Below are 15,351 nucleotides of genomic sequence, written 5' to 3'. Positions count from 1 at the left end.
CTTTACTCTCTTTCAAGGCAGCATAAATGTCAAGCCTCGCACTGGCAGAAGCCATGAGGAGGAGAAAGAGGGGGAAGAGCAGAGAAACCAGATCTGTGCTGCCAGTCTCCGATTGCAGCTCTGGGTAGGTTCTCCATGCAAATATGAACATCTGCATTTCAAGAGCCTGAAGCCTCTTCGGAGAGAATTCATCCAGGGCTTTTCCTTGTCAGCATCCCAGTCAAGGTAGGAGCATGCTTCTTACTGGGATATGCTACCAGCTATTAAGTAGCTGCCATTTGAAACTACATAAATTTGGAAATACAGTATCACCTGTGTGTTTCATAACCACTCAAGAGAAAAATAACTGAACTATAACCAGCCACCTCCACTTCCTGAATTATGCATCATTGTTCAGAGGCATAAGCAGTGAGTCTCTTCTGTAAGTCTCATTATTTTCATTTCTCAAAAATCTCTTGGCCATATGGTGCATTTTTGGAGCGTAGTTTTGGCAGACAAACACAGCTCAGCAGGCTTTAACATTTTCCAGGTGTTGGAATATCCGAGAGCAAGAAAGTAAAGATGATATAATACCACGCATGTACAGCACATATGAAAACTATGACTAGTAAACTGACATTGATCACAAAGCTGAAGTATGTTGAATGAATGAGTGCTGAACTTCAAGAAGCTAGAAGATAAACAGCTCACTGGCCTCTGACAGCAAGCTTGTGTGGGGAGACTACAAAGCTTTCCGGAGGTCAATTAAACAATATGGACTATGATTCAGTAATGCCACTAATGATAGGATCTGTCCACCATCCATCCCTAGCTGCTTTTGTTGTGAATCCAAATTTGCAGTAGGGTAAGATTCTGATTAGGCATAGTCAGACTGCTGAGCCAGGCAATGTCTAAAATACAGGACTCAATGTGAAATAAATAACAAAAAAAAAAAAAAGAAAAGCCTAGACATACCACGCACACAGTAGTCCTAGAAGCTGAAGTTGGGATTTGGATAGAATATCCCAAATCTGCAGCTGCATGATTCAGCATTCTGGATGCAAAAATTATGCATATACATTATAATGTAGTATAATGTATTGTATACATTATATAACCAAATCAGGTTTGGGTAGAACAGAGGTAATTCTGGAACTAAAATCCAAGGTCAATCCAATGATGTATGTCATTAACAGCATGGAAGTAACTACTGGAAGTATGACTGAACTGGAGCCATTTCTTTCTGTAGGCTTAGGAGTGCAATGTCACTAGACACAGGACTTATCAGACAGCAGACAGGGCACACCCAGTGGCATCTGCCAAATCAGTGGAAAAATCTTGAAGCATTCTCTTCACTCCCTCCTTCTTTTTTGGTGGACGGTGGGTTGGAGGATTGCCCCCTTAGCAAAGTGACATCCTAAATGTAATTATTGAAAATGCAGCTTGCCACACCATTCCCTCTTCATGATATATTAAGAAATGACTCTGCATTCCACCAGGTTGCGTAGCATCACGCCACTGATGTGTTATCAGCAGATGTTTTCTTTGACACATTGTGCTGCAGTTCAGCACATGAATCCACACTTTTCAGTGATGGTACTTAGGAGATGTACCAGAGAAGACAGTGAGGCAGTTATCAAGAACCCTAAACGCATTTAAGGCTCTGTTGAGAATAAAGGTTGAAAGAAGACATTTTTTCCAGACTACAGCATACTTTCCAATGAGAAAGAGATTAGTCAAGCCCATATTTGCCTCATACAGATAGAGCTTCAGACTCCCAGCATACTCATCCAGAACAATGCACCTCAAAATTTGATCAAGATTTTTTCCTAGCAGGCAAAATCCCAATCAGATTGTCTGACACCAGGAGCAGTGAGGTGATTTCTAATCCAAAATGATGAATAAAAAGGCCAAAGCAAAACTGTAAGTGGGTGTTATGCTTAGTGGCAAGAGGTAGCAGCAACAGAGCTATGCAGCAGCAACTGTACAATAGAAGCTTCAAGAAGAGACTGAAGGGCATTTCTTCAGAGGAAGGATGACATCAAATGTCTTGAGGGCATAAGTTTTATCCATTTGCTCTATAAATTTTAATAATTTAATTAAATGCAGCCAATTTACTTCTGACACAACCAAAAATTAGATAGCATTAGGAAAGTGCAACGCTAAAGAGGCTCTGAATGACAAAGCATCTGCCTCAGTAGTTCTCCCTAGGAGACAATGGTAGCAATAAAGATGAACAGGTCATGATGAAGCTGGTTAGCTGTGATGAGGCAGCCCTTTACCACAAACAGTCATGAAAAAAGAATCAAGAGACATAGCCAAGTAAAGCAACAATAGTTGAGAAAACAACAATAGAGACAAATGAAGTCCTAGCTGGACTGCTGAACCACACCTACATGGCAAGGCTGCTACCAATTCCCCTTTCCAAGGTCTCTTTCTCCCTTCTAACAATGGCAGGTTTCTGATATTTCTGCTTTCACCAGACAAATAGTGAGTCATAGCATCCCGTAGCTGGACAATAACGAGGCTGAGCACTCAGGTATTAGCCTTATTACCCATATCTTTTTCTTTATTGAAAAATATATGTGCATATAAAGCTTAGGTCCTGAAAAATTCTCCAGCCAAGAGAAAAGTCTCGTTGCTGAAAGTTAGACACAATAGGCACAGCTGCATTCCTGCTCAGGGAGTCTTTGCCACTGAGAAGGAAAACGCCACGAATCCCGCTTGTTTGGTTTCGCGGTGGGGGACAGGGGTTTGCTGGGGAACCGAGGGAAACGCCTTACAGCCGCCCCGCAGCCCGGCCGCCCCAGCCCCAGGCGCGGGTTTTTTTCGGCGGCGCGGACGCCCTTTGTCCGCTCCGTGCTGCCATAGGGACCGCAGTGCGGACTGCGCCACGCCCACCCGCCGCTGTCTCCGGGCAGACGGGCTCGGCGGCTCTGCGGGCGCTCGGCTCCTGCCGCAGCCCCAGCCCCTCCGCCCCAACAATGGTGAGGAGGGGGCTTGCCCCCTTCGCCCGCTGCTAGCGGCGGGGCAGACGCTCCTGGGGATGGACAGCGGGGCGCGGTACGCGCGGGCCGACTGCGGATCTTTGTGCGGGCGGCAGCAGGGAGCCGCCGCCGCCGGGCGCCGCATGGGGCCCGGCCCGCGGCCGCTGACCGCCGCGGGCGGCTCCCCGGCGCTCGCACCCAACGTGGGGGCTCCGAGTCCGGTGGGGCGGGAGGGGCGTGCGCGCAGACGGGACGACGAGCCCCTCGTGAAATAAAAAGAAGAAACCAGAGACCACGACTTCGCAGCTCATGTGTCTGTGCCGTGTGTGTGTGTCGCCCCGACCATGAGCAAGGGGCGGCCGGGCCCCCGCCCCGCCGGCCGAGCCCGGGCAGCGCCCCCGCTCGCCCCGCGCGGAAGGGGAAGAAAACGGGGAGCGGCTGCCTGCCCTCCGCGGCGCCCCGCCTGGCCGGGGGGCCTCGCCGCGGCCACTTCCGAGGGGAAGGCGTCGGCGGGGTGGGGGCTCCGGGGGGCTGCGGCGCTGCCTGCGGCGGACCCGCTCCCCTCCGCCTCACCTCGCTCGATGTTGGCGATAGCCCGCCGCAGGTGCTCCTCGGTCACCAGCTCGCCGATGACCACCAGCAGGTAAAATTTGCTGTCCAGGAAGCGGTGCGAGAGGCTGGGCGAGAGGGAGGTGGGGTTGGGGATGCTACAGGAGGGCTCCGAGTCCACTTCCACCACCACCACGGTGGCCATCGCGGGCGCCCCGCTCCGCCCCGCGGCTCCGGGGCGCTGGGGGGAGAAGAGCCACTCGGCGGCGGCTCCGCAGGAGGCAGGGAGTGAGGGCGGGCGAGGAGGCGGCGGCGCTTTTATACGGAGACGGTGCAGGGCAGGGACCTGGCGAGGAGGAGGAGGAGGAGGAGGAGGAGGAGGAGAAGGAGAAGGAGAAGAAGAAGGGGGGGGAGCCGGCGCATCCCCGCACCGCCACTTTTCCAGCATCCACAGCTGATGTCATCTGCGGCAAATCCTCCCCGCGGCGGCCTCCGGAAGCAGGAAGGACGCGGGGTGCAAACAATGCCCCGAGGGGCCGCCGCGAGGGAGGCCTCGGGGTGCGCCCCGGCCCGCCGCGTGATCCCTCTGTCCGTGCTGCCCCGGCCGGCACAGGTCCCGCGTCCCTCACACACACCCCCTTCCCCTGTGCCCTCCTGCTGTCTTACCCTGCTGGTTTGGTCATCCCATGTCCCTTGTTCCCCCAGGGCCTCACTCTGCTGGCTTGGCCATCTCCCACTCCCCAAGGCCCTCCCAGGGTCTCAGCCTTGAAGCATGGTGGCCGTGCCATGAGGAGCTGCAGATGATGCCCTGGCAGACCTGGTGAGCTCATCTAGGAGAGCCAGCATCAGGGCTCCAGCTGCACCCCTGATGCTGGATGAAAAAAGCAGCTCCACTGTCCAAGGCCAAGAGTCCAGTCTCCTGCATCTCACTGTAGCACTGCAGCAAAATTTGAGCCATATTTCCCCCCTCCCCCCAACTGGCAATCTAAATATTCTTGTTACCTTCTTTTTGTTTGAAAGCAGTTCACTTAATAAGATACTTCAAACATAGGCTTTCTGCACATATTCAAGGCCCGTAGATATATGACTTAGCACTGTTTCTGGACAAGCTGCTAAAACCCATACTCTGAAGGCTCCAGAAGTTCAAAGGGCTTTGGGTAACTAATTTTGACTGGGCTCAAACAACTCCAGGGAGCAATGGTATCAGAAAACATCTACAATTACCAAAACAAAGGCTTGATTCCTCTTCATTACCACGTAAAAGTTAGACATCTACTCCCTGATACTCAGAGACCCACTCAAGAGATAAATTCAATCACCTCCTAAAAGTGTTTTATCCTCCCCTAAAATGGGATAGAGCAGTCTGAGATAAATCAGCCTCTCTAAGATGTTCCTCTCACTTTACTGACAGAAGCCAGGCACTGGTTTACACTAAGCATCTTGTTTATATGCCTAAAGTAATGTGGGAGAAATCTCACTGTGACCTAGGAAAGGATATAAACTTTTATAGCCTGGTTTTTAAGATAACCTCTGGTCCCTGACTGAGAAGACACTTTCTGCGTGCAGCTCCTTCCAGTACTGACTGCTCAAATTCCCTGCCTGTTCCTCAGAAACACAGAGTACTTGCCTAGATGAACGAATACATCAGTCCTGTTTTCTTAGAATATGTACTTTGTTTCAGGGCACACTGGACTCATTCTAATTAACATGTCTTATTTGCCTAGAGGAACCCACAAAGATTGAAACCCCGTTGTTGTAGGTGCTGGTAAATGTTATATAATGTTATATAATGTTATATCTGCCTATAGCACCTAGTGTTTTTAATATGAATAGTTCTTCTGCATAAATACAGCATTGAGAGCCTTGACTGATATGGTGTGATATGTTTGGATGTTGCATCCAAAGTAGACTATTTTTCTGAGCTGTCGTTACACTGAAGGTTGTAGACTTGTGGACAAGCATTTTTACAGCCAGGTCAGGTGGCTGAGATGACACAGTGACAAAGAGCAGTCGTGCTCATTCTTCACTAGAGCTGACACTACTAATAGAACAAATGCAATGGCATAGATGCAGAAGAACTAGTAGCAGTTCTAAAGTTGGCGAGGTATTCATGGGTACAATGTTGCTCTTCAGGTACCCCCATTTGTCTGAGCCCAGCTATGACTTTGGTGTTTCTTTGCTGAGCCTGGCAGTTTCCATGAGATAGTGTAGATGTCTACCTAGAAATAATGTCCACTCCTCTGTGGCCATGTCCTATATGACCCCCACCCTAATAGTCTGTATTCTAATTATAGATACCCTCAAGACTTGCCACATGGTGCCCACTGGAGGAAGCCAGCTTCTGGCTTCTCCCACTGCAATACATAGCTTTGGGATATGCCTTTATTTCAATCACCAACAAGAGCATCTGGTCTCTGGAGTGTGGAAGGGGCTTTCCAAGGGGACTTGCTAACTGGTTGCAGAATAGACTGGTAGTGGTTCCCGGACATAAAGGTAAAACAATTACTTGCCTCACAAGCACAGCAGGTTAAATGCATTACTCTGAGAAATGCATGCCAGTATACAAAATGCATTATATGTGCTTTTTAGCACTTTCTTATTTTAAGAAAAAATGAATACATACATAACTGGAAAATTGCCTGTGGATTTGAAAAGTAAAAGGTGAAATGAATGTATTGTGTCAAAGAAGAAAACGCTTACATACAGGTAGGTAATACAGATATACTTGAAATAGCCTGCTGAGGTAGTCCTCTATTTTATATTGCTCTGTAAAAGAATATGCAGCTAGAACATGGTATGATAAAAGGTGAACTGTTACAATCAAACTGTATTGTGATGGGAGATGTTTCACACATTAAAACCCTAAGGACAAGAGGGTGCCTTTGGAAGAAAATGGTCTTGTGCTAAACTCTTTAAGGGACGCAGACCTCTGCCCTCATGTATTCACAAGCATATGCTGCTTCATCTGAGATGGAAGTCAGACAAGAAAAGATGCTTTAACCTCATGGATGTGTCTCTGAGAAAGCTGCAGGTTCCCAGCTCCATGGTCAGTGTTCATGCTATAATTTGCCCTGTTGGAGTCTCACTCCAGTAGTTTTGTTTGTCATCATCTTTCCGTATCTGGAAACCCGTTTTTATTCTGCAATATGGAGCATATCAACAGATCTGCTGCTGGGTGAAATGTGGAAATGTGCTGTATAAAGCTGACTCAGTGTCATGTGACCCTCAATGTTTGAAAGTGATACCAGCCTCCTAGCTGCAGCTAAATCACATAGATATGCCACTTCAGTAGAAAAAATAGCAAAACACATGTGGACTATGGAATATGTCTTGCTGTTTTAAAGAGACAATGATTGATACCCACTGCTGTCTAGCTTTTTGTTTGCTTTGTTTTGGTTTGATTTTGTTCCTTTAGTATGTTTAATACCAAATTGGTATCCTACAATTAAATATAGTCAAACATTACACATAGAGCTGTATTTTTCTTCCGGATCTGGTATTTTTTTAAAGTAAACAGGCAATTTTAAATAAAGCGCTTGAAGCCTAAAACTAGAACATACTTCCTGATGGTGCATGCCATTTCTTACCCACTAATATTCAGGTTTTGTTCAAGTCCTATCTTCAAGTTTTAAATGAGGTTTCAGTGATGCACAAACCCGTAGGCTGACCCTTTGTCCAAGGCAAGATGCCACTCCTAGCATAAAAGAAATACATATCCATGTGCATTACTTCAGACCAATTTAAGAACTTTAATGAAAGTGAAGTGGTTCAGAAGGCTCTTACATAGTCTGTCTTCACTGAGTGAAATGTTAATCTGAAGACTGCACAATGAGTCATGAAGTGGGTTCATGAAGTGGGTAGGTTTTCATAAGGAGAGGCAGTAAGACATAACATATTTTAGAGATGAAGCTTTGCCAGCCTACACCAGAGATCACAGAATCACAGAATGGTTGAGGTTGGAAGGGACCTCTGGAGGTCATCTTGTCCAACCACCCTGCTCAAGCAGGATCACCTAGAGCAGGTTGCCCAGGACCATGTCCAGACAGCTTTTGAATATCTCCAAGGATGGAGACTCCACAACCTGTCTGGGCAACCTGTGCCAGTGCTTGATCACCCTCACAGTGAAAAAGTGTTTCCTGATGCATGATGAAGTCAAGAATATGCCACCATTATTATAGCAAATAATACCCATAACATTTTGTACCTCACCTGATGTCTTCCCAGTGTGACCTATTGTCACTCTCAATACTCCCGCTCCCTCATATGTGACCCTACACTCCTCATTTCCTGCAGTCAGCAGCTCCACCATCCCCACATGGTTCAACCTTTACCTCCCAGAGTCACCTCCTTATGTTGCTCCTTTATGGCAACTCAGCAGAGCACGCAGCAGCAGCGCAGGCACGGAGGGACAGTCAGCACATCGCCCTGACCCCAGCAGAGCAGACGTGTCATTCTGCAGCCACTGGCCATGACATGATTAGTCAGGAGCCCTGCATGTCCCTGCAAGAACCAGGATGTGTGGTTCATAAAGACAACTCCTCTTGCCTTCCCCCATTTTTTTCAAACAGGGAGGCATCCTCATCCCTAACAGAAGCTGGCACTGCTGGAGGAGCTTCTCCTGCAGCAGTGATATAGCAAAAGCCAGGGGCATGAGAGCTCTGTACCTGAGTGAGCAGCGAGGGACTCAGACTCAGGGAAAGACATTTTAAGAGGGGAAATACTTACTTTACTTTTTAAGATGGCAAGCTTTATGTTTAACTACATGCTAAATAAAAATTACTTGGCTGACATTCATTTCAAGTATTTTAAATTATATTACTTCAATTTTAATGGCTATTTTTTAAACAGCAAAAGCAAGAAAGTTTTTATTTGCTTGTGGTGAAATATCCATTTCATTCAGTATTTCTGCTGTTTCCCACTCCTCCCACTTTCCCCATAGAAAAGGGGAAGTTAAATATTTTTTTAAAAAGTGAGGAAAGCAACACTATTGCTTTTAAAAATAACATTTTCTCTCACTTTCAACTTTCTCTCTTGAAGTGAGATAAAAATAACACCAAGTAACATTTTGCTTTAGTTTCTAATGGAAAAAGTTAAATTTTTTTTCAGAGTAATTTCCCCCTTTTTGTTCAGTGGAAAAAGAAGTTAGAAGTAAAAAAAGGAGGAAAGTGAAAAAATACTTTATTTCACTTTATTGAGAATGAAATGGGAAAAAAAAGGAATTTCCTCTTGAGTATTAAAAAAAGACAAATTAGAAATGAATGATTTTGAATAAATTTATCCTGAAATTTGTTATGAAAAACACATAGTTTTACATGAAAATAAAATGATTTCTTCTCCACTGTTGGAGAGAAAATAGAGCAGTTTTAAGTAATCAGATCCTGTTTACTAATTGGGATGACACTTAAAAATCAGTGATAAATTATAATAAAGACATTGAAAGCAATGATATCCATTGTACTGCAAAGCTGGATGTATAATTAAAACATCATCATCAACAAAACTAATGGCAAGAGAGTGTGAAACAGCATCAGGCAGTAGTTTTGAGTTTCCTTTGAGCAGTTTTGAACCCTTCTGAACAAGAGAGAGAATAATGGTCTGTTGATATGGGATATAGCTTGGGTTTAAGGCAGTGGGTTCTGCTGGTTTTTAATTCTTGTCGAAGGACTACAAGTTACAGAATTATATTTGGCTTCTAGGGACAAAATATAATTTCTCTCCTATCACACCAGCCTGAGGAGTACTGCTATGCAGAGGCTCAATGTATACTTCCTTTCAAGCCAGTTTTAGAGCTCCCTTGACTTAAGAGGGAGACGAATCAAGCCATGGGTTTTGAATGGCTACATTTACACTATCATCTGCTTAATTTTGGTGGCGGCTGGAAGCTGAGAGTTCCTGCAAGGTGGTGTTGGCCACCATACAGCCTACATTCAGCCTGGGCACAGGCTGCTTGAAACCCATCTGCCCCTGCAGCACACCCTATCAGTGGCCCCAATGGAAGACTATCAGCTGTCTTGTATGTCAGGTATTAGTCTTGTAACTCACTGCAGGCACAGAGAAGAAAAATATCTATGAGCTCTCGGTCACATGCTACTGTATCCTAGCTACTTGGGTGGCAAAAGCACATGGAGGTGCTCTAAAGCAAAGGGCATTTTTTTGGTTTTCCTCCCAGGCTGAATCATCTAAAGCTGCTTCTGGGGACCCAACAGCAAGTAGATATTTTACATTATATTCTCATCTAGCTTTAAGACCTGCCTTAAAATACTTTGCAGAGGTTGCCTAGCTCTGCTAGTTCTGTAGGATTTAAAACTAATTATTTTACAAGAGTCCATTCTCACGTTGTCTTGAGCACACTACAATAGAAATGCCATATTGCTACTGCATAGAGAATGGGAAGAAAGAAATCCAGGCAAGCATTATTTCATAGAGTACGCTGACAGGTTTGTGAACATGGAAACTGGGCAACTGCTTGATCTGCCTACTGCACAGGTCCAGCAGGCCATGGTCCTGCACTGGGAATCGCCACAGCGATTTCACATAATCTGTAGCTGCAACCAGGGTAGTGTGTTATTCTGCACCCTTGCTCAGGACTTTTTATGCATGCAAACTACATTCCTGCAAGGGTCTTGATGTGGCCTTTCATTCTAGTTCTCTTTCAGCGACTCTGGATTTCACCTAAAGATGTGTAGTAAGTTACAATGAAATGTGGCCTATTCCTATGAGAATAATTTGTGACTCTGATATTGCCTAAACAGGTTTTAGTTATTCTACAAATGGACCCTTTAGTCTTACTACCACAATAATCCAGTTCTTTAACCATTTCAACTACAAAAAAACCTCGTACTTTTTCCATAGAACTTGATACGCTTACAGAATAAAGAGGAGGAATGGTGTCGTGGTTTAATCCGACAGGCAGCCAAATACCATGCAGCCGCTCACTCACTCCCCACCCCGCAGTGGGACACAGAGAGAATCGGAAGGGTAAGAGTGAGAAAAACTCGTGGGTTGAGATAAAGACAGTTTAATAGAACAGAAAAGGGAAAATAATAATAATAATAATGATGATGATGATGATGATGATGATGATAGAATATACAAAATGAGTGATGCACAATGCAATTACTCACCACCTGTGCTGACCGATAAACAAGTAGCGATTGCTACTTCCTGGAACACGCCTCCCATTCATATACTGAACATGACATCACATGGTATGGGTATGGAATACCCCGTTGGCCAGCTGGGCCAGCTGTCCTAGCTATGCTCCCTCCCAGCCTCTTCCAGAGCATGGGAGCTGGATGTCCTTGACTAGCAGGGTACTTAGCAACAACTGAAAACATCAGTGTGTTATCAACATTCTTCTCATACTAAATCCAAAACACAGCACTAGGAAGAGTTTTAACTCTATCCCAGCCGAAACCAGGACAAATGGTTAACTTCCTTTTACATGTCTCTCAAAACAAAACACCAGAGTTGTTCATTCAGACCACCTACAAGACTGACCATCTGCTTCCTTTCCATCTTCTTGCACTTTCTATTGTAGCTTAAAAGCAACATTACTATCAGTACAATTTTGCAGCATCATTTTGGCTTGGTTTTGGCTTCCCTTTGGTTTCTGTCTATTTATCTGTCTATTCCATGCACTCCAATAGGCTCATACAAAGTAAAGATGATTTAAGGATGTTTTTTCCTCTGTTCTTTTCTTTCTTTCTACTTTATCTGCTCTTTAATTTAATAAGTCATTCCTAGTCATCGTTATTTTGCAGTAGGTTGGGATTTGCTGACTAAGGGTCACACTGCAGAATTTAGTTAATGTAGTAGAAGGCGTGCAGCAGGGCTGCCCAGAGAGAGCAGCAAGCAGAGCATTTTGCTCAAGGGTCCCTATTTTGGGAGTGGGCAGAGACCACCACTGTGCATTCTGATATACAGGGGGTCACAGTTTGCTTTGTGCCCATGGCAGTGCCCCAGGAGCCCTTGTGGAGCTAGAACCGTGACAGGGGACGGGCAAGGGTCCTCCACAATTTCTCCCTAAGAATTGTCCTGATTTTTGTCAGGTATCCTGTTTGCAGATGTTGCATGACCCAACTTCTTCGGTTAATGCCAGAGTGCTGTATTTCTGAAATACGGAAAGTTTTGTTCTTCGCTATTTGCAAATGCAGTAGAGTGACAACATTAGAGCCATTGCTGAAAAGTATGATTTCCAATACAAAAATATAGCTCCACGAATGCAGAAAAGGAGCATTATTTTAACATTCTTTTCCAAATATTTCATACAGTTTTACCCAAGATAGATAACTTGAACTTTTTGTGGTTTTTTTTCCAACTTCTGTTTATGCTCGTTCCAACAACTTTTTAAATTCCACATTTAAAAGGTCATAATTTAGTCTTCAAAACTCAAGGAAGGCAAGATTTATATTAGCCAGATCTGATGTATTTTACTGCAGTCACCCTATATACACACTTTTGAGATAGCAGCTATTATATTGTCATTATGTGGCACAATAATATGTATTTGTACATATGATGTACATGATATATGTAAAGCCTCTTTCTCCTCCCAGTAATTCTGCAACTACAACTTTCTACGTATAGGAATAATTTTGTCCAGCACTGAAATGCTGCTATTTCTGGGATAAAACACAGTATGCTGCAGTTGCACTCAGTTTTGTGAAAAGACGTGAAGAAATATATCCTTTCCAAGCAAAATCATAGAATTACATTGCACAGGCAGAATGTAACCCCCATTTTTGGGTAATACAAAGGCTCTGGATTTTAGCAACATGTGGTCAGAGCTGTGTTTTCACATATCACTGAGGAAATCCCAGTTCTGCAAACCATAATATGTCAACTGTCTAATAGGAAATAGGTTTACTAATAAATTAAGGGAATGGTGTTATTTATTTGGACATCCTTACTGCAAGCACTACATGTTTTCTTTGGAGGTTTTGCACTAGGTAAGTTCAGTCACAGTAGCTTTTGTCATCACTGAGAAAAAGCACCCAAACAATTCCTTATGACCCATGGGCCATGAAATAGTTCATTGTTATATTCCTGCATTCACACGTTCTGTTTTTAACAGCATTAAAATAATTTTAAATAATTCATTCAGTGAAAAGTTTTGCTTATCTCCAGAGGAGTCTCTGATTACCTTTTCATTTTACAACGTCTCAAAGCTCTAGGTTCAGGCTTCTACTTTGACCACAACATTTTCCTCGGGTTCAATTAGTATCTCGATATCGTTTGATATTAACAAACTCAGTGGGGAGTATTAATCAGCTGCCCATGGCCACTTTTATGGAAAACTAAATTAAGACCGTGGTAGAAGGACCAGTAAAACTATATTTAGAAGAAAACTGCTAAAACCAGCTTTACAGTTCAAAGTACTGAGAAGAAAAGATTGGGAGACAAAATACAAAAGACATTGGTGAAGTTATAACAAAATGGACAAAGAGCTATTTTCTCCCTCAGAAAAGTTCTCTGAAGTCTAGGTTTTGGTTTTATGATCCAAGCATGATCAGGGTTGATAAGCTTTTTTGCTATTGTCTTTTCAGAAGGTCAAGTTAGGTGGCTAGCATGCTGGTCTGGATCTGAAAGGCATTGCTGACTGGCAAAGCCCATGTTCTGTCAGCACAGAAAAGGGGTAAACACCAAGAATTGTGAAATATTATTAAGAGGAAAAGTTTCTGACTAAGAACAACATGAAATCAAGAAAGAGCCATGTTTAGCTTGGCTGATAAAGATGCCCAGATAGTGTGCATCTTTCTGTGATAATAGCTATTAGTACCTGCTCTCAGGCTGTGGGCACTGGGGGAAAAGTAAAGAGGTGAATAGCAAGAGGGCCATGGCATTGTGAATGGAATCTGGAAAGTAATTGCATAAATAAAGGATGGGAAGCTGTAGAAAGAGATTTGGACAGATGTAGTAGGAATCTAAACAAACATTAAAGCTGATCACTTCTCTTCCCATGCTCTCTCCTCGGGAGAATCAGTGTCCCAGATGGGAATTCATCATTTGGGGAAAAAAAGGGGAGGGGGTTGATTCTGGCACAATTCCCCTTCTGCCTCAACCCTGCAAAATCCAAGGGACTGCACAAAAGGTAAATCAAGGTGGGCACTGGCCAAAAGAGTCACTTCATCCCCTCAGAAAAGCAGAATGATTTCTTGCAGCAGTGGTCATCTGCTTTCCCCATGGAGCAGAGCACCGGCCATGCAGTCAGCACCTCCCTGAGCTCCTGACTCTCAGGATCCCTGCAACAGCTCTCATTTTCCTCTCTGGGCACTTATGAAAGGTGACCAGTATGGTCTGCACTCATTAACTGCCTCCAGGATTTTAAGACTGATCAAACAGCTCCTTATGATTTTAATGCAATTTCAGCTTTTATCAAATGTATGGACTGTCCTGTGGAGATGCAGATTACCACACTGAGAATTTAAACCTATTGACGACAGACTAGATTTTCCAAGTTGCCTTCCACGGCCCCTGAGAGGGCACCTACAGATTTCCATGGACCTACAGACCACACTAAAAAAAACTGCTGTAATCAACAGGACTGTTTGTCTAAAGCAGGAGCACAGCATCACATCACAGGATTGCTATACAGCATGCTGCTCTTCAACTTCTTTTCAAGCAGTGCCAACATACTCTGGCTCCAAGTCTGAAAGCTAATGGGGTGCTCTCATGAGTGAGCATTTTTCAGACTGAGTGTACTGTGATCTCTCTGAACTCCACTCTTTTGGGGAGAAATTTCTCAAGATTGCTTGCAGACCCCTGCCTCCCTCTCTCTCTGCATCATGCCACTGATGGCTTGGCCTGTCGATCCACTATTGCACCAGCAACAAGTGTGCAAGGACTAATCAGGAGCATCTAACCTATCTCCAACTTGGCATTGCCTTGCTGTCTGACTAGGGGTAGCCACTAAAAGTTTCATTCCATAAGAATTGTTTTCCAGTGGCTTCTAGACAGATTTCCATTTAAAAGCTTTTTTTAGGGTTTGGTTTTGTTTTGTTATTTTTTTCCTGAGCATGAGCAGGAAAACATACTCTATAATCTAATAAACACTGAAAGGCAAGCTAGGTTATTTTGGGTTGATGCATCTACAGTGATATTTTGCACTGAGAATTTAATTAGCAGTTCTTTTGATGATAAATAAACCAGAATAAAATCCAGCTCATCTTCCAAGAGCTGAATTTGTTCTCTACTGCTAATGGCAGTAAAAATTAATAAAATCTTATTTTAGTGAGTAAAGTAAGCTTAGGTAATTCTGAAGGAATGAGACGAGCCAATCTGCCAAGGGAAACAATGTATTTTACATTTGTCACATAAATGTATTTATACTAAATCACGTATTTGACCTTCATTATTCTCCTGTTTTCTCATTTATAAACTGCAGTTAGTAGTACTTGCTCAGCTTTGGAAAGCTGTTTGAAATATGCGGGAGAAAAGGTAGATATAACAAGGATTAATCATTTTTCAAATTATGAGACATATTTGGCCATGTTCTGCCAGAAGATATTCAGTTCTTAGAGAACAGCAAAACCAGAGGTATTTTTTCTCTGGATTTTTGTTTACATTTGTTTTCTTCTGCTCAATTTCCTACATGTATATTTTGCTTTTAAGGAATTTTCTCCTAATGTTACTCAGTTGGGTTTTTTTACCTTAAGCATTTATGCTCTTGATGTCATTGATTTAAAAAGCAAATGAGTGAAGGTGAGATTTCATAACACGAGAGGATGATCATTGTCCTTTTGCTTTCCCTTTTGCTGTCTCCTAGCCTGAGGGGTCTGCTCATCTACTCTCCAGATATATTTTAAGCATGCTGTGATAATATTAACAAAAGGAG

General features: G+C 43.8%; 1 protein-coding gene and 1 long non-coding RNA gene across 2 annotated transcripts in view; one reads left to right on the top strand and one right to left on the bottom strand.

Annotated features, from left to right (window-relative positions):
• The window catches only part of LOC142074853 (microtubule-associated protein 1B-like), a 119,537-nt gene extending 115,802 nt beyond the window's left edge, over nt 1–3,735 (bottom strand). The window contains exon 1 of the mRNA XM_075135760.1: nt 3,540–3,735. Within this exon, the coding sequence (XP_074991861.1) occupies nt 3,540–3,720 (181 nt within the window). The 5' untranslated portion in view covers nt 3,721–3,735. The remainder of the gene's footprint in view (nt 1–3,539) is intronic.
• Nucleotides 1–15,351, top strand: part of LOC142074860 (uncharacterized) — a 602,395-nt gene that overhangs the window by 67,714 nt on the left and 519,330 nt on the right. The gene's annotated exons all lie outside the window — the stretch shown is intronic.

Source organism: Calonectris borealis, chromosome W, assembly GCF_964195595.1.
Source record: "Calonectris borealis chromosome W, bCalBor7.hap1.2, whole genome shotgun sequence".
NCBI lineage: Eukaryota > Metazoa > Chordata > Aves > Procellariiformes > Procellariidae > Calonectris > Calonectris borealis.
The sequence above is the reverse complement of the archived record's forward strand: the minus strand, read 5'-3'. Positions and strand labels throughout refer to the sequence as shown.